Source organism: Pituophis catenifer, unplaced genomic scaffold (assembly GCF_029215685.1).
Source record: "Pituophis catenifer annectens isolate HBS135680 unplaced genomic scaffold, rPitCat1.0.hap2 SCAF_6, whole genome shotgun sequence".
NCBI classification, from domain to species: domain Eukaryota; kingdom Metazoa; phylum Chordata; class Lepidosauria; order Squamata; family Colubridae; genus Pituophis; species Pituophis catenifer.
The window spans coordinates 100,991,568-101,010,373 of NW_027256886.1; the positions used below are offsets into that span (position 1 = coordinate 100,991,568).

Genomic DNA, 18,806 nt, shown 5'->3' on the forward strand with positions numbered 1-18,806 from the left:
TGCAATGTATGGATCTGGAGGACGACCAGCCATGATGAGGCTTGGAAGGAGGATCTCAAATGTCCAGTCATGGCAGGTAATCTCTGTGGCTTATTCAGTCCAAAGATCCTTAGAGTGAAAGTTTCCCATATGTACTTCTTGAGTTACTCATGAAATATCTTTATGATACAATATCAGTGAATACCAGAACAGGTTAAAAAAACAGCAATTATTATAAACAGTGACATGAATTAACTGTAGTGTTTAATTGAAAAGGGAGAGGGGTAGAAACAGAAATAAATGAAATCAATTATCCATAAGGTCCATAGAGGAAACATCTTCATAGAAAGTCCTGCAAGAACTTCAATGGTTCCCTGAGTTTCAGGAGGTGACCGTTTCATAGAGGAGATTTGGTTTACCAAATTGGGAATTATATTATCAAGCAGCAACATTGACATGGTTGAAAGAAGGGATTGAATTAAGAAACACACGGTTGTCAACACTGGAAGGGTATGATTTACAACTGGGATGGCATGCCTTTTTATGGCATGGTAGAATTAAGATACACACATACTTTCATAGACATTATATAAGAAATGCATTGTTTTGGTCTGGGACAAGGTTAGAGATAAATTTTGTGTGAAAATACCAACATGGCTATCAATAACGGAATCAATAATGTCTTTAATTCTGGAAATATTGTCAGATATAATGAGTTATTAACAGATAAGGGGGAACTGAAAGAGAAACGAGAATTGGAACAACAGGGAATTGAGATAGATTGCTACATGTATATGCAAATAAGAGCAAGTTACGAAAAAGGTGCTAAACTATATGGTTTTTACATGGAGAAGACTGAACTGGATAAGATACTCATGGGAACAGAGGAAAACTTAATAAGGAAATTTTATAATTTTTTGTTGTATATAGAATTGGAGGAGGAGCAAGTAAAAGAAATGATGATAGCCTGGGATAGAAATTTTGGTTATCCAATTGAATTTGAAAAATGGCAACAACTATGGGAAAGGAACTATAACTTAACAATGTCCACAGCATACAAGGAAAATCAATATAAGATGTTTAATAGATGGCATATGCCACCAGAGAAGTTAGCAAAAATGTTTAAAGATAAATCAGCTAAATGCTGGAAATGTCATCAAACACCAGAATCTTACTACCGTATGTGGTGGACTTGTCCCGAAGCAAAAAATTATTGGTACAAGATTAAAATCTGGCTGGAAGAAATGATACAACAACGTATTTAATTTAAACCAGAGTTGTTCCTACTGGGTATCTTTCCAGAAAAAATTAGTAAGGAAAATGTATATTTGATTATACATGTAATAACAGCTGCAAGAATTGTGTATGCTCAAAATTGGAAATCAGAGAAAATACCTTTGGAAGAAGAAGTAATAAAAAAAAAATTAGACTGTGCAGAAATGAATAGATTAACTTTGATGATTAAAGATAAGGAGGAATCAGGATATTTTAAAACATGGAATTATTTTTATAGTTGGTTGGAAAAAAGATATAAATGATTGATACTATAATTGTATACAAATGATTGTAATATTTATTTAGAAATGAAATGTTAGAATAGTTTGGATGAATATGAAGATAGAAGAAACTTATGGAAGATGGAAAAGAAGCCTAGAAGATAACACCGAGGTGTCACAGGGAAGGGAGGATTGATGTATTAAACGTTTGTCTGTCTTAAAAAATAAAAAAAATAAAAAAAAATTAAAAAAAAGAGATTGCAGAAAAAAATGCTTTTAAAAGCCTCTGATGATCAGGCAACTCAGCTGGGATCACCAGAGGCTTTTAAAGACTTTTTTTTTTCCTACAACCTCTTCAGCTGAAGAGGTTGCAAAAATAAAAATGGTTTCGGGAGCCTCTGACAATTAGGCAACTCAGCTGGGATCGCCAGAGGCTTTTAAAGGCATTTCTTTCCCCTGCAACCTCTTTGGCTGAAGAGCTTGTAGAAAAAATGCTTTTCAAAGTAAAAGAAAAAAAAAGTCTCTGCTGAGGTGGGCGGGGTAAGCGAGTGGCGACCGGGCTGGGGGTGTGGCCAGACAATGTTATTACCGGTATATTTCCCGGCTGAAAATGCTTTCAGAAGCCTCTGAAGATCCCAGCTGAGCGTGTGATCATCAGAGACTTTTTTTTTACTTTTAAAAGCATTTTTTCAGCCGAAGAGGTTGTAGAAAAAAATGCTTTTTAAAAAAACAAAAAGCCTCTGATGAGGTGGGCTGGGTAAGCGAGCGGCGACTGGGCCAGGGACCAGTTCGGGGGCGTGGCCAGCCAATGTTATTACTGGTTCTCCGAACTACTACAAATTTTTACTATGTGTGAACCGGGAGCAACCCACCACTGGGGTGTGTGTGTGAGAGAGAATGCTGCCTCACAAATAGCCTGATTGACCTTCATTGTGCCTGCCTCCCCTCAGGCTTTTGCATTCTCAGATCAGGAGGAGGAAGAGGAGGCAATTCTTCCTGATCTCTGCTGGCCATCTGCAGTTGCACCTCTCCTGTCCCTTAACTTAGCTGGCTGCTCATCCAGTCACTTCTCCTTCAGCCGTTCTGCTCTGCTCAACCTTGCCACTCCAGTGTCAGCCCCGGAGCACCAGATGGCCCAGGGCTGCCATTCGGGCAGTGGAGGAGTGGCCACGTGCACATGGGCATCAGCGGTGGTTTCCATTGCTCCTCAGTAAACATTTTTGGGAATGGAGGTTCATGTCAGGCACAGAAAAAACAGGTCCAGACATGAAGGTTCAAATAAATTGATTTATTGCTTAAAGTCTATGCAGAGGAATACACTCAGTGAATGGTCAGCATATGGTTAGAAAGAGATAAGGGTCAAAGGCATTCAAGCGGGGGCTGCACTTGTGGCTATGTGACGTCTCTAAACACATTTCATTATTCTCCCGGGTTCTACCAGTATTCCACTACACAAATAAAATCACTCTTCATTATAGTTATTGGGCAGCACTACACTTTGAATAAATGATCAGGCAGAAGCAAGAATACATTTAATTTTATCTTATTAGTTTTCCATATTATGATGATCTGATCATCAGTTACTGATTTACAGATAAAGAGTGAAGAGTTATGATCCAGGATGACATTTTTAAAAACAAGATGAAATGATACTTCGTTTGAATTTATGTCTAAAAATGATATTCAGATTTTTTTGCATATTTATGCAGTGATTTATAAATAGAGAGTATAAATATCATGAAAATAGTACATCAAACATTGGACAGGCTTTGAGTCAATACCTGAAAAATCCTAACAGAACACAAGATATCGATTTTCTAAAAAGTCTCTTGAAGTCGACTGTTTAAAGGAACAAAGGGTTAGAATAAACAATCCTGGAAAATGGTTGAAAATGCAGCACCACAACTACTTCTTTTGGAATGGGCAACTACAATAAATCTTGCTCTTAAGAATAATCTTCCAGAATCCTCCTTTGATAGAAATAAAATTTCTATACATATTTCTCATAGGCAACAAGCAGTCTTTCTATTCTCTTTTGTCAGCAATTTCTACAATAGAATAGAATTTTTTATTGGCCAAGTGTGATTGGACACACAAGGAATTTGTCTTTGGTGCATATGTATGTATGTATGTATGTATGTATGTATGTATGTATGTATGTATGTATTGGTTCGATTTATATGCTGCCCTTCTCCGGAGACTCAGGGCGGCTTACAATGCGTTAAGCAATAGCCTTCATACTTTTGTATATACCTGCTTAGTAGGGCTTTCGCCCCCCACCCCCCAACCAGGGGTGTTCTTTTTTATACAAAGTCAGCTTATTGCCCCCACAAACCGGGTCCTCATTTTACCTACCTCGGAAGGATGGAAGGCTGAGTCAACCTTGAGCCTGGTGAGATTTGAACTCACAGTAATTACAGGCAGCTGGTGTTACTTAACACTGCTTTAGTCTGCTGCACCACCAAGGCTCTATACCATATGCTCTCAGTGTACATAAAAAGAAAAGATACATTCATCACGAATCATAAGGTACAACACTTAATGATAGTCATAGGTTACAAATAAGCAATCAGGAAACAATATCAATATAAATCGTAAGAATACCAGCAACAAGGTTATAGTCATACAATCATAAGTGGGAGGAGATGGGTGATAGGAACGATGAGAAGATGAGAAGATTAAGAGTAGTGGAGACTTAGTAAATAGTTTGACAGTGTTGAGGGAATTATTTGTTTAGCAGAGTGATGGCATTTGTGGGAAAACTGTCCTTGTGTCTAGTTGTTCTGGTGTGCAAGGAAGATTGTATGACATACTAATTCCTCTTTGTGAGTTGCTCCCTGTGGTTGAGGTCAGGCCGGAAAACAACAATGTAGCACTTTGGCAGGAATATGCATCCCAGTAATGCAGCACTGGAGGACAGGATGGAGAAGACCTCCACAGCTACCATGGCTTTTCCTTTTGTGCTCAGATGGGCTGGAAAGAAGGAGATCCAGACGCTGCAAAAGGCCAACATGCTGAAGGTGATGAACTTGGCTTCATTAAAGCTGTCAGGCAATTTACGGGCAAGAAAAGCCACAATAAAGCTGGCGATGGCCAAGATACCCATGTAGCCCAAGACACAGTAGAAGAAGAAAGCTGACCCCTCATTGCACTGTAAAATCATTTCTTGGAGCGCTGAGTGCATGTCCAACTCAGGGAATGGGGGAGATGTCGACAACCAAAGAATACAAATCCATACTTGGAATAGAGAGCATGAAAGGACAATAGAAAAAGCCAATCGTTTCCCCACCCATCTCCTCATCTGAGATCCTGGTTTAGTTGCCATGAAAGCCACAACCACAGTGATGGTTTTGGCCAGGACACTAGAAATGGCCAATGAGAAGGTGATGCCAAAAATTGGTTGTCGGAGAAGGCAGGTGACCTTGCCAGGTTGGCTGAGGAAGAGCAAAGAGGAGAGAAAACAGAGCTGAAGAGAGACCAGGAGGGTGTAGGTGAGGGACCTGTTGTTGGCTCTGACAATGGGAGTATCCCTGTGTTTAATAAAAGTTCCAAGTACCCAAGAGGTCAAGAAGAAGAAAGAAAGAGCCGCCGAGACGAATCCAATTCCTAAGGTTTCTTCAAAGGTTAGAAAAACCGGCAGTTTCAGGATACAGCCTTTCTTTCCTTTATTTGGATAATGATCCTCTGGACATTGAAAGCAGTCATCCATATCTGGGAGGAAAATCAAGAAATTTGTCATCTAAGCATTTCAATTATTAATTTTATGCACGCTAAAGTTGTATGTTAAAGTTTGCTTAAGTCTACTGAAAACTGGTAGAATTTCCACCCTACCATTTTGATCTGAAATCTTCCCTTCTGGGCATGGAGCACAGCCATAGCAGCAGAATTGATCCCCCTCGATCCCCTTCTTCCAGGATCCAGCGAAACAAGGCTCATTGCATAGAGAGAGTGGAAGAACCTTATAATAAACATGAAAATGTTTTGAAAAGAAGGATTTTTAAAACAGTTTCTGAATTTTCTCCTTAATGCAATGACATGATTATCGCCTTCTAAAATGGATAGGGAATTTTACAAATTCATCAACAAGTTAAAAGATGTAGAAATTACAATGTTTTACAAAAGGTCCTGTTTGAAGGGCAGGGTGAGTAAATAATTGCACAGGGTGAAAATCTTAAGGAAACCTGACCACTCTTGTGATTTCAAATGGAAATGCCCACCAAATATGCAACCATGGCTTAAACATTGTAATATCATATTTTTCAATTTGAGGAATGTTTGATCATCAACAACATTTGAAAGACTATGGGAGGGGTGTGTGGCCAGTGCCAGTGGTAGTACAGCAAATTCCAGGGCTCCTGGAAAATGTTGATATCTCAGCTGCTTTAGGGGATCCCCAGGGATTATAGCTGTCCTGTAGGGACAGTGAAGAATGGAGCACAGGCAGGCATGAACAGGGAAGTCTGCATCAGCCTCCGACCCAGCAGCAAGGAAAGACAGTCATTAGGAGCTGTCAAAAACCGGGCTGGCCGCACGCAAGAAGATAAGGAAAAAAGAACGAGGTGATCATCTGGGTGAGTAACTGTGGTCTTGGAAACAAGATTCCTTTATATATTTAACTCAGGAACTTTTAAAACTATTTTACTTGAGAAAATTGGCAAAGAGAGAGGGGAGGGAGTGGAAAAAGGCTACCTCCCCACCTCCGGAACAGCTGCGAAGAAGCGGAAGCCATTAATAAAAGCTAATTAACAAAAGCTGAAAAAGTAATTTAACAAACTGAAAGCAGATTTGGAAAAGAGGCATTTTGGCTAAAGAACTGTAATTTGAAAAGTTGAATTTGAAGTTTTGAAGCTGGGGGTTCCTTTTTTTTTCCTTCTTCTCTCTTTTAAGATTATTTTGGATTGCAAAGGAAATTAAAGAGTTATATTGGACAAAGGAAAAGATGAGAAGGGAGTGACCTTGGGATGTTTTGGAAACTGGCAAGAAGATTTTGATAAGAAGTGATCTTGTGATTTTGTAACAGAAGGGGGAAGATATAGAAGAAGTAGAAAGAAGAAAGAAAGCTGTTTGTTTTTTCCTTTTGCTTGATGGAGTTATAAATTTTGTAAGATTTTGGAATAGTGGTATTTTGGAATATTATTTTTTCTTCCTGGTTTTTCTCTTTTTGTGCCTATATATATTGGGGGGGGGATATTTTTTTTTCATCTTTTTATTGCCTGATTGGATATTTTAGGCAAACACCTGTGTTTTGGTCTAGTGAATTTTTATTTTTGCACTGATCTTTCTTTCTTTCCTTTCTTTCTTTCTTTCTTTTTTCTTTCTTTCTCTTTCTTTCTCTTTTTTTTCTCTATTTTGCCTTTTTGGGCTGTTTGATTGTTCTTGGCTTTTTGTATGGTTTATGGATCAAATCTATGTGGATTAAGGTATCAAGAACCTGAAGAGTCTGATTGGGCATTTTGAATTTAAAGAAATTGAGTATTTGGATTATAAAATTGGGTAGTAAGATTTGAAAAAAAAAGATGAAGAAAAAAACACAACATCTTTTATCACCTCAATATCAACAATGCCTTGGTACAACAGAAACTGCATCACAGCAAGAGAAAGTCAACACAGAATTTAAAAATATGCTACAAACTATATATGAAGATCTTAAGACAAGATTAGACAAGATAGATGGGAGAATGGAAAAAATGGAAGGAGAATTGAAAGAAGTTAAAGAAATGATAGGGAAAAATGAACGATTGCAGCAAATGGAAGAAAAAGCAGAAGCAACTGAGAAAAAAGTTGAAGAGATGGACTATAGACTTACAATTACTGATAAAAATCAGGAAAAAACAATTATAACCCTGGAGATGGATAAAGCTGATTTTTATTTAAGATTTCAAAACATTGAAGAAGAAAAGGGGAAAAAATTAGCAGAGTAATTGCAGAGATACTAGCAAAAGCAATGGAAGAAAGTAAGGAAGGGATATTAAGTGGAATCGATGAGATATACAGAGTGCATACAAGATATGTGATGAGACATAATCTACCTAGAGAAATTCATGTCAGATTCACCAAGAAAACACTGAGAACAGAGATATTACATTTGATGAGAAACAAGACGATAAAGCACAAAGGGAGAGAAGTAGTGGCACTGAAACAAATTCCAAGAAGAGTGAGAGATCTGAGAAAAGAATATCAATTTCTCACGAAATGTTTGATAAAGAGGGGAATAAATTTTAGATGGTTGATTCCAGAAGGAATATTGGTGAACTGGCAAGAACAAAGATACAGATTAGATTCAGTAGAGAAAGCAGAGTTATTTTATAAACAATACATAGATGTCCAAGAGGAAGGAAGGTTGAGGGAAGAAAAGGGGGATGAACAATAGGAGGAGAAGAAAGAACAACCAAGAGAGACAACGAAAGAACAAGAAGAAAAAGCGTTAATAGAAGGAGCGAAGGCAAAAGACGTTAAGGAACTAAGGGAGATAAGAATGACTAGATTGACAAAACAAATAAATAAATAAGAAATGAACATTATATTGAAGCAGTGGTGGGATTCTGTCAGTTCTAGGTGGTTCGGCCGAACCATTTGTTAAATTGCTGGCTCGCCCTGCCCCTTGCCCTGCCCCTCCGCACCACTATTTATTGCCAATAAATAGTGGTGAGCGAGGGGTGGGCGAGCCAGCAATTTAACAAATGGTTCGGTGTTTTTTTGTAATTTTATTGGCCCGCGGAGCTTCAGCATAGGCTAATTAGCCCGTTGATTAGATGGGTCTCCCGACTCTCAGCTGTTTTGCTCAGGGCTGATTTGCTCTCAGCTGTTTTGCTCAGGGCTCTGCTGCTTGCTTGCTTGCTCGAGCAGATTTTTTTCCCCTTAGCTAGGCTGAAAAACGAAACTGAAAGTAAAGCAGGCTGTTGGCTTTGCTGTTGCTGCAACGTTGGAAAATTAGGCAGGCAGATTTCTTTTCTTTTTCCTCACCAAAAAAGGCAGGTGCAAACTACCTTTAGTGAAAAGGTAGTTTTCCCTAAAGAGGCAGTTCCTCTTTAGGGCAAAAGAGGAGAGTTCAAGATTTTAAAACACAAAAGAAAAAAAGCTCTATTTAAGTAAGGAATTGTAATAATTGAGATACTATTAATTGTATATTGTGTTGAAAGCAGAAATGGTTAAGTTGTGGTTTGGAGGAATATATGGGGAAAATTATTTGGTTTATTATTATTGGTAAATATAATTAATTGATTTGTAAGAAATTGATTTGCATGGAAATAATTGGAATATTCATGTTCATATTGATTAATATACAAAAAAGGTAGTTATATAACTAATTGATTTATATTAAAATGTTGAATTTATATTAAACAACTTCAATATTACATAATTAACCAATGTGAGGATGGATATAAAAATAGATGACAATGGGAAGGGGTATAATATAGAATAGAAGGGAAAATTGAATTTGATTAAGATTAGAGATGTGGATGAAGGATAATATTGGTTTTTTAAAAAAACAGATAAGGAATAAATATGGCAAAAAGGAAATATAGAAATTGTAAATTTAATTGAAATGACTAAACACTATTTAAATTTGTGAACCGGCCAAATACTCTGTTCAAAGAAAATAAATTGTATGTTTGTATGTATGTTTCTAATTACTGCTATTTATTCATATTTGTTCTCTTTTATTCTTTAAAGTTTAACAATTCATTCTTTATCTTAATATCTTTATATTTGTTTGGGGTTGCCTTTCTTCCCTTTCATCTTTTTTACTGTACAGCAATCTTTCTCCTCAAACCTACCACCTCTCTCTTTTCTTTCCTTCTTACTTTCTCTTCCTCCCCCTCTTCTTCTCCTCCCTACTTCCTCTTCCTTTCTCCTTCTCCTCCTCTCTTCCTCCCTCTCTTACCCTCACTCCTACTCTAATTTCCCTTCCCTCCCTTCCTCCCTTCTCTTCCTTCCCTCTCTCTCCTTCTTTCTTCCATCTCTCTTCTCCTTCCTTCATCCCTCTCTATTGCTGTAGCCTTTTGTGCATATGGATTACTCAGAGGGCTGAAAAAGTTAATTTTGACCGGTCCTCGCACTTTTGACCACTCCTCAAACTTACGACTGTCCTCACATTTTACGTTTTGCGCCCTATCTTGTCACCGTGGTGAAGACAAGTAGTGGTGAAATGACTGACACGGTTGTTAAGAATGCCGCAACGGGCATAAATGTGAGGAAGGTCATAAGTGAGAGGACTGGTCAAAAATGTGAGGACCAGTCAGAAATGACTTTTTTCAGCCCTCTGAATAGTCCCTATGTGCATATGGACTAGTCAGAAGGCTAAAAACGTTGTTTTTGACCGGTCCTTGCACTTTTGACCAGTCCTCGAACTTACGACTGTCCTCACATTTTACGTTTTGCACCCTATCTTGTCACCGTGGTGAAGAGAAGTAGTGGTGAAATGACTGACACGGTTGTTAAGAATGCCGCAATGGGCATAAATGTGAGGATGGTCATAAGTGCGAGGACCAGTCAGAAATGACTTTTTTCAGCCCTCTGAGTAGTCCCTATGCACATAGCCACGCCCACCCAGTCACATGACCACCAAGCCACACCCCCAACTAAGCCACACCCACAGAACCGGTTGTTAAAAAAATTGAATCCCACCACTGTATTGAAGTGCCAATGTGGCTTTCAACAATAGAAGCATTGACACACCCAAATATACTGTAATTAACATGGACAAGATTGTAAGACATAAAGACATTTTAACAGAGAAGGGAGAATTAAAACAGAAACAAGATTTAGAAAAACAAGGGATTGAGACTGACTGGTATACACGCCTGCAGATACAATCAAGATTTGACAAAGACTTGAAAGAATATGGTTTTAATTTGGGGGAATCAGAGTTGGATCAGATAATCACTGGAAAGGATGAAAAAATGATTAAAAGACTGTCTAATTATTTGTTGCAAATTAGATTGGAAGATGAAGAAGTAAAAGAGACAATGATACCATGGGTGAAAAATTTTGGATATGCAATAGAATTAGAGAAATGGCAACAACTATGGGAAAGGAATTATAAATTGACAATAGCTACTGCATGTAAAGAAAATGTATATAAAATGTTATTTATTTATTTATTTATTTATTTATTTATTTATTTATACGTGGCATACTTCACCAGAAAGATTAGCAAAGATGTTTAAGGATAATTCAGCCAAATGTTGGAAATGTTTGCATTTGCCGGGATCATAGGTGGTGGTCGTGTTTAGAAGCAAAAATTGTTGGTCTAGAATACAGAAATGGTTGGAAGAAATATTCCATTAATCTATAGAATTAAAACCAGAGGTTTTTTTATTGGGTATTCTCCCAGAGAGATATAATAAAGAAGATGTGTATTTAACTATACATATAATAACAGCAGCAAGAATTGTGTTTGCACAAAATTGGAAGACAGAAAAAATTCCGTCAGAAGGTGAAGTAATAAAAAAGATTTTCGACTGTGTGGAAATGAATAGATTAAGAATAATAGATAAAGGGGAATCAGTGTATTTCAAGACATGGGGAAGATTTTATATATGGTTAGAAAAGAAATATGAAGATAAGAGGATAGATAAATGATTTAGATAATAGAAAGTTAAACGAGGGAGAGGATTAAAAAAGAAATAGAAACCCAGATGACACCAGAGTAAATGAAAAAGGGGGTTGGGAGGGGGGGAAAGAAAGAAGATAATAAGAATAAATGTACAATTATGATGATAATACTGATAGAATAAATCTGAAAAGAAATTGAAAGAAAGTATATACTATTAGAACATAGGAGTTGCTTGGATACCAAACAAGGAGAATATTCCACAGCAAAGAAGATAGAAAGGAGAGGGGAGGAGAGGAGAGGGGAGGAAGAGGAGAGGGAGGGGAAGAAAGGGAAAAGGAGAGGAAGGAAGGGGAGGGGACAGGAGTAGGAGAGAAGGTGAGAGGGGGGAAAGAAGAGAGGAGTGGGGGAAAGGAAAGGGAAATAGGATGAGGTAGGAGAGGAGGAAGGAGAAAGTAGGGGAGGAGAGGAGGGAGGGAAGGGAAATAGGAGGAGAAGAAGAAGGGTTGTTGCGAAATGAGGGAAGAAAGGGTAGAAGAGCAATTCCGAATGTAATTAAAATGCTTTATTTTAATGCTTTTTTTAAGGAAAATATGTATATGTATGATTAATTATGTATAAGAAAATGTACATTTTATTTTATGTGTATAAGAAATAAAACTGAAAAACTTTTCAAAAAAAAAACATTTGAAAGAATATGGTATTGTTTATTTAAAAAAAGAAATCAGATTTCTAAAGAGACTATGTTCAATATGGATCATAATGGATTAAGGCATGGTGGATTCACTAATTCAATACCTGGTTAAAAACTGGATTCCAGACAATCACATCTTCATTGATGAATAGTTCCTGCCCTTTTGGAGCCTGTAGATCCATCTTTCCAACGTTGACTCTCTGAAAGGATCTGTTTGGAAAAGTGATCAAGTTGGTGATGTCGAATCCACCTGTTGCTTCCCCGTTCTCATTCAGGAACACTCTCTCCCCAGCTGAGTTGTTGAATGAAATGCCTTGAAGACTTGAATGGAGCTACTTGAAAGGGAATAAAAAAGAGAGGGACTTGAAAGGCTAATAATGGAGAAGAGAACATCATATTCAAGTTTCATTCACTCATTCTTTCCATTCCAATAACTACTATTAAGTATGTATGCTTAGAAATTTGATAATCAATATTGCATGATACTGTAAATATCCACACTAATTTGACATTAATATAAGGAAAGGAAAGAATGAACTGAAGAAGAATTTAAAAAGGATTTTGGAATTTTGAAACTTTTTAAAATTATTATTTAGATTCACCTGTTTGACAGTTTGAGGTCTGACTAATGTCCTTTACTCAAACTTTAGAATCTGAGACTCAAGCATTCCTCCATAGAGAGATGCAAGATAGAGATTATTGCAAATATGTTTCATGTTTCATACTATGGATGCCACTTTTATTTCATTCATCTAAAACTCTGATAGAGACAGAAAGCTGAGCTTGTTACCCATGAAAAGTTCATGAGCCACATAGAAAATTATTGGAGAATTGGTTATTTTTGGAGGAGGCAGTGAAAAGTAATCTAAATTACCATTTTAACTATCTCTTATGATGCAATGTATGGTGATATACAAAACAACCTCTACTGACACCTAAACCAAAATTTATACATAGTAGCTTCTGAATGATCAGAATAACAACAGAAACTATTTTTTCTATATCTATTTCAGACAGAACACGATGCTGGGGTCAAGAGGAGGCTGGAGGTCTTCTAATCCAACACCCTACTCAAGGAGGGGACCCTGTGATATTTCAGGTAAGTGGCTGTCCTTCTCTTGGTAAAAATCTCCAATGTTGGAGCATCCGAAACTTCTGAAGGCAAACTGTTCCACTAATGATTTGTTCATTGTTCTCACCATCAGGTAATTCCTCCTTACTTCTAGGCTGCTTTCTCATGCTTGATTCCACATTCAAAAAATATTAAGACTTTCCACAATAGGATCAAAACATAATTCTACATCAAACTGCTTATTGAAATAAAAGAAGGGTCCAAGGCAAAGGGAATACCTGCCAAGCCTGGAGATGTGAAAGGTCAGGATTTTTACAGATCATAGGTTTTTTTCCATTGAAATGCAATGTGTATAGAGCTTGCAAAGCGTGAGCTACAGCATAAACAGCATTGTAGATGCTGTAGCTTTGGCCCGTCATCTCCATTTCAAAGGCAGGTCCAGGAAGATCCTCCAGCTTCATCTCCCCTGTGCACTGCCCACTATGCATTTCTTGTAATTCTGGTTTTGGAAATGAACAATCAAATGCTTGTTCCCAAACTTCCTGCAGAAACCCATCTTTGTAGACTGAAAGAGGATTTACAGTCTGAAGAAACTCCTTGAAACCTGCAACTGCTCTTGAATGAACAGTGAAGGAAAGAGCCCCATGGAACATGTGGAGATCCCAACTGATTTGAAATCCAGATAATATGAAATCAATCTGTGCAGTCATGATCCACACCTTTCCAAATAATGCAGTTTCCTTGTTTTCAGGATCTGTTATAAATGTGACAGCTCTTAGCCCCATAATTGTCAATGACTCTCCATAGACAAGAAATGCATTGGCTTGGCTATTTACCCAATTCATGGAAATAATTAAGATTCTTTGAATTAGTTCTCGGTAGTCTTCAAAGTGGATTAGTTGTGCAACCCTTTCTATGAATGATGAGCAGATTCTGTTCTCTGAAAGTAAGGGCTGCATTTTCTGTAAGAAATTTTCTCCATCGTTGTTGTCAACAGCAAATATCCCAATCCATGTCCACCTGAAATGATGAAGCAGTTGGATAATCCCAATGTACTGATGGTCCTCTTTGGGGACCATGAAATAAAGTGAAGAGAGTTTACTGGTCTCAAATTCCTCTTGGGGTAATGAGCCATATGTCATCTGCAAGAAAGTAGAGTAATGTTCTCTTGAGCTGTAAGATCAAGTGCAATTATCCTGATCTAGTTTTCATACAAAATATATGCAAGGAAGGAAATGTTTTCCTGAAATTCTTCTAGGTATTAATATGGAAATGAATTTATTGGAATTATTTCAAATACATACGATTGATCAATTATCTTGATAGGAGCAAAGGACACTATGTTCAAATCTTTCCTTAAGTATGGAATCTCTCTAGATACTCACTTCTTGTAGTTTCAAAATTATGCTAATTAATAGTCCCTAAGCCAGGCAGAACATCTTAATACAAAGCTAATGCTAATGTTTATTGCTCCTTGATTAATCCATAACAAAATCAAGAACATAATAAAGAATTGTTCTCTTTAGCCCTTTCACAACTTACTTGTGGAATTTTGAAAGATCCTGTAATTTCAGCAATATAAGATGATGTATCAAAATCCAATCCTCCAATGATAGCCATGAGATTCTTCTGGTTGTCACACTTGTAGTTAGGGACAAATTCCTGGGATTTGAAAAGTAGGTCCAGAGTGGTGCGATAGGTCATCCTCGGATTCTTGTAACTGTCATAGATGTGGAACCCAAGAGTGATGTTAGGTAAGATTTGGGAATCTTCATTGATCTCCTTCACAGCAAACACCAAAGCAAGGACATGTTGATGAAATTTGGTGATTAGACTGCAAACAATTTCAATAGTTGAAAGTGTAAATTGACAATTCTCATAAGGTGACCACATTTCTGTATAAATAACAAAGTTTTCTTTCTGTGACGGTAATACAAAGAAAATAGCCTTTCTAAAATTTCTACAGAGGGGTCCTTGGTGTTCTCTGAGCTTGGTTGCTTTCCTGCAGAAATTTCACTACCCAAAATAGGTAACATCATCACATCCCAACACTGATGATGTTATCTGCAAGAAAACGATCCATGTCAGAGGACCCCTCATTTTCATCCTGAACTAAAAATTTTCTCCTTTATTGGTAATTTCTCAGAACTCAAATTTATTTTACAAAGCATTTCCCTGACTTCCAAGAAATATGCACTGCAACAAGTAGTGACTTTTTTCAAAGTACTATATTTTCTATGACATTTTCAAAAAATGGTTTATGAACCGATTCAGGAGGTATCACTTATTTACCATATGTGTGGTTTGTGAGGAGAGATAATGCCAAATCTTTCTAAAAATTAACTTTATCCCAGTAAATCTTCAAACAGAGGCTTCTTGGTCTGAAATTTGGTACATTTCATGTGAAAGGCTTTAAAAATAATGTAAAGAAGGCTACTTCTTCTTTCATAACCAGATACAATTGAAAGAAAAATGAGGCATAGATTACATTAAAAACTCTGCATTTATGCGCAAATAGCTTTTATTCATATAAAGTATTTTTGAAAATCTGAGTAAGCCATGTTAGAGCAAAAAATTCTTACACTGGTATGTCATAAGGTTTCTTAGAAGGATTTTCACTAAATTTAATTTCATAAAGGTGGTAACCAAAGTGAGATGCCATGCCACCAATGATGAAGTCTCCAGGCTGGTACCACTCATGTGGAATAAGGAAAGCATCCCTTGCAGGGCAGCTCAGAGTAACTACTTTATGCACCAAAAACATCACCAAAAACATCTTCATGCTTTTGTTATCGTGAAAATGTTTTCCCTCCCATCCTGCCGATCAGAAAGTACATATAATCCAATACTTCATCTAGAGATTGATCCAAGGTTTGTATCTGAGAATGCACCTAATGAGAAAATCTATTATTTTCTATTTGAAGATAGATGTGAGTGCAAATTGGTATCTTGAATGCCGCCAGGATTTGAATAGATATTCTGGCAGAAAAGAACAGAGGATAGAAACTTGAAGCAATGAATCTGACAGAGATCTTATTACCCCTTGTACCAAACTCCCTGTGATTTGTCGTTGAATTTCAATAGCCTTCTGTGCAGCCTTTAATGTTTTGGCCTATTCCTCTGGGATATAATTATTTTGTTTGGATGAGATAATAAGTAGCTGATAATTCAACTTTTCTAAAATACATATATGAGCAATGACAATGAAAGTAGCCTATGGAAGATTTGCAATCGAATATAAATTTAATGGTTAAAAATAATGCTTTTTTCAAAGTACCAGATTTATTTTCTACCAATTTTTCACAAAATAAAATATGAACAAATCCAGTAGGTATCAGTCATTTATTGTATGTATTTTTTTTCACAGAGTAACAATGCAGAACTTTTTTTTAATTACCTTAAGCTAAAGGTAAAAACCTTCAGAAGATTCCCTGAATCGAAGTTTCATACATTCTATTGCAAACACTTTAACATAACTTAAAGCAGAGATCCCCAACCCTGGTCATGCCAGAAACCAAGCCATGCAAACAAGAGATGCCCTGTCCATGGGATGCATGAAACTACAGTCCTCCAGTCTGCAGGAAGACCTTTCCACACACCCCCATCCAGGTAGTTTCACGTGAAACAAGTTTCATGTTTGTGATGTCTCCTTCATTCAGATAGCCATGCACATTTGTTCTAGAATTTGGGCTGAAATTCATATTTGATTTTCTTGAAAAATGCCAGGCTCTTTATTATGGTCATTAGTCAGTATACATTTTGAATAACGGGTGAACGTAAAACAATAGAGTTGGAAAGGAACTTGGAGGTCTTCTGGTCCACACACCACTCCCCACTGAGCAGGAGATCCTATACCATTTCAAACAATTGGTTGTCCAGTCTTTTCTTCAAAGCTTCCAGTGATGAAGCACCCCCAACTTCTGAAGGCAAGCCATGAGTTGATTGCTCTCACCGTTAGGAAATTTCTCCTTAGTTCTAGGTTGCTTCCCTCCTTGCTAATTTCCATTCATTGTTTCTTGTCTTGCCTTTTGGGGGTTTTAAAAATAGTTTGACCCCCTTGTCTTTGTAGGAGTACCTCAAATGTTGGGAAAGTGCTATCATGTCACTCCACTTCTTCTTTTCTCTAGATTACCGATAACCTCCCACCGGCCAATACGCTCTCACAGAGAGGGCCTTCTCAGGGTGCCGTCGGTCAGGCAATGTCGGCTGGCGGCCCCCAGGGGGAGAGCCTTCTCTGTGGGGGCACCCGCCCTGTGGAATGAGCTGCCTCCTGGAATACGACTGATCCCGGACCTCCGGACCTTCCGTAAAGCCCTTATTCCACCAAGCTGGCCTAGCCTAAATGGTTTCTAATTGAGATTTTAAATTTTGTGGATTTAGGGGTTTTAAATTGGGAAGCTAATGATTTAATTCTTTTTTAATTATCTTAACTTTTGTATTTGTATGTTTTTTAATTTTGGCTGTTCACCGCCCTGAGTCCTCTCTGGGAGAAGGGCGGTATACAAATTAATTAAATAAATAAATAAATAAATAAATAAATAAATAAATAAGACTAGTCATACCCAGTTCCTCTAAGTGTTGTTTATATGCTTTAGCCTCCAGCTCCTAATCGTTTTTGTTGCTGCTTTCTGCACGCTTTCTAGAGTCTCTACATCTTTTTTTATACTATGGTGAGCAGAACTGGATACAATTTTCTGAGTGTGGTTTTACTAAGGCTTTCTAAAGTAATACTAGAACGTCATGTGATCTTGATTCTATCCCTCTATTAAGGCTTTCTAGGATTGTATGGTTTTTTGCCTGGGAAAATTTTATTTCAATAAATTTCTCATATTTGTAATTATTTAATTCGTTTTTATTTTATTTTAAATTTTTGTATTTTTGTGTTTTATTCTGTGGCTGTTCACTGCCCTGAGTCCTTCGGGAGTAGGGCGGTATATAAATCCAATAAACTAAACTAAACTAAACTAAACTTGATAACAGTTTACAGTGGAAATAGATTTATGGGTAGAGAGTGAATGGATATGGCCCAGTATGAAAGCCAATTTCTTTCAATACAGTTAAATATTCAGGATTCACAAACTCAATGTATATCACATTTCAAAGAACCTCAACAAATCCTACCTAATATCCTATAACACTGTATTAAATATATATTCATAAAATGGTAGTCAGCTTCTTACTATATTTGTATGATGCTTTAGGAATTGAAAGTGTAAAACCCAGGAAAATGTCACTTCAGATATTGACTCCAATTTTGTGCATAAACAATTCTTGTAGCTGTTATTACATGTACTGTATAATCAAGTAAATATATTCATGTTTAATTTTGCCAGTTAGGATACCCAGTAAGTACAACTCTGGTTTAAATTCAATACATATTTGTGTCATTTCTTCAACCAAGTTTTAATTTTATTCCAATATTTTTTTGCTTCAGTGCATGTCCACCACATATGATAATAAGATCCTGGTAATTGATGACATTTCCAACATTTCGCTGATTTATCTTTAAACATTTTTGCTAACTTCTCCGGTGGCATATGCCATCTATAAAACATTTTATATTGATTTTCCTTATATGTGATGGACATCATTAATTTATAATTCCTCTCCCATAGTTGTTGCCATTTTTCAAGATCAATTGGATGTCCAAAATTTCTTCCCCAAGCTATCATTGTTCCCTTCACCTGTTCTTCCTCCAATTCAATATTTAACAAAACATTATAAAAATTTTAAATTAAATTTTCTTCTGTTCCTGTGAGTATCCTATCTAACTCAGTCTTTTCCAGATAAAAACCATGTAACTTTGAATCTTTTCCATATTTTGTTCTTACCTGCATATACATTTACCAATCTATCTCAATCCCCTGTTCTTCCAGTTCTCGTTTCTCTTTCAATTCCCCCTTATCTGTTAACAAATCTAACAAAATTTCCAAAATTAAAAACATTTGGGTGTATTAAAGTTTCCATTGTTGAAAACCATATCGGTATTTTCACATAATATTTATTTCT

At 36.8% G+C, this 18,806-nt stretch overlaps 1 protein-coding gene across 1 annotated transcript; it reads right to left on the bottom strand.

The window, feature by feature from the left end:
* Positions 1-4,287: 4,287 nt before the first annotated feature.
* On the bottom strand, positions 4,288-15,579 carry LOC139318731 (vomeronasal type-2 receptor 26-like). The gene is made up of 6 exons (XM_070946309.1): positions 15,380-15,579; positions 14,340-14,631; positions 13,076-13,339; positions 11,830-12,057; positions 5,307-5,382; positions 4,288-5,186 (listed from the first exon to the last, which is right to left on the bottom strand). Exons 1-6 carry the CDS (start codon positions 15,577-15,579, stop codon positions 4,288-4,290), a joined length of 1,959 nt encoding a protein of 652 aa, XP_070802410.1.
* Positions 15,580-18,806: the final 3,227 nt, after the last annotated feature.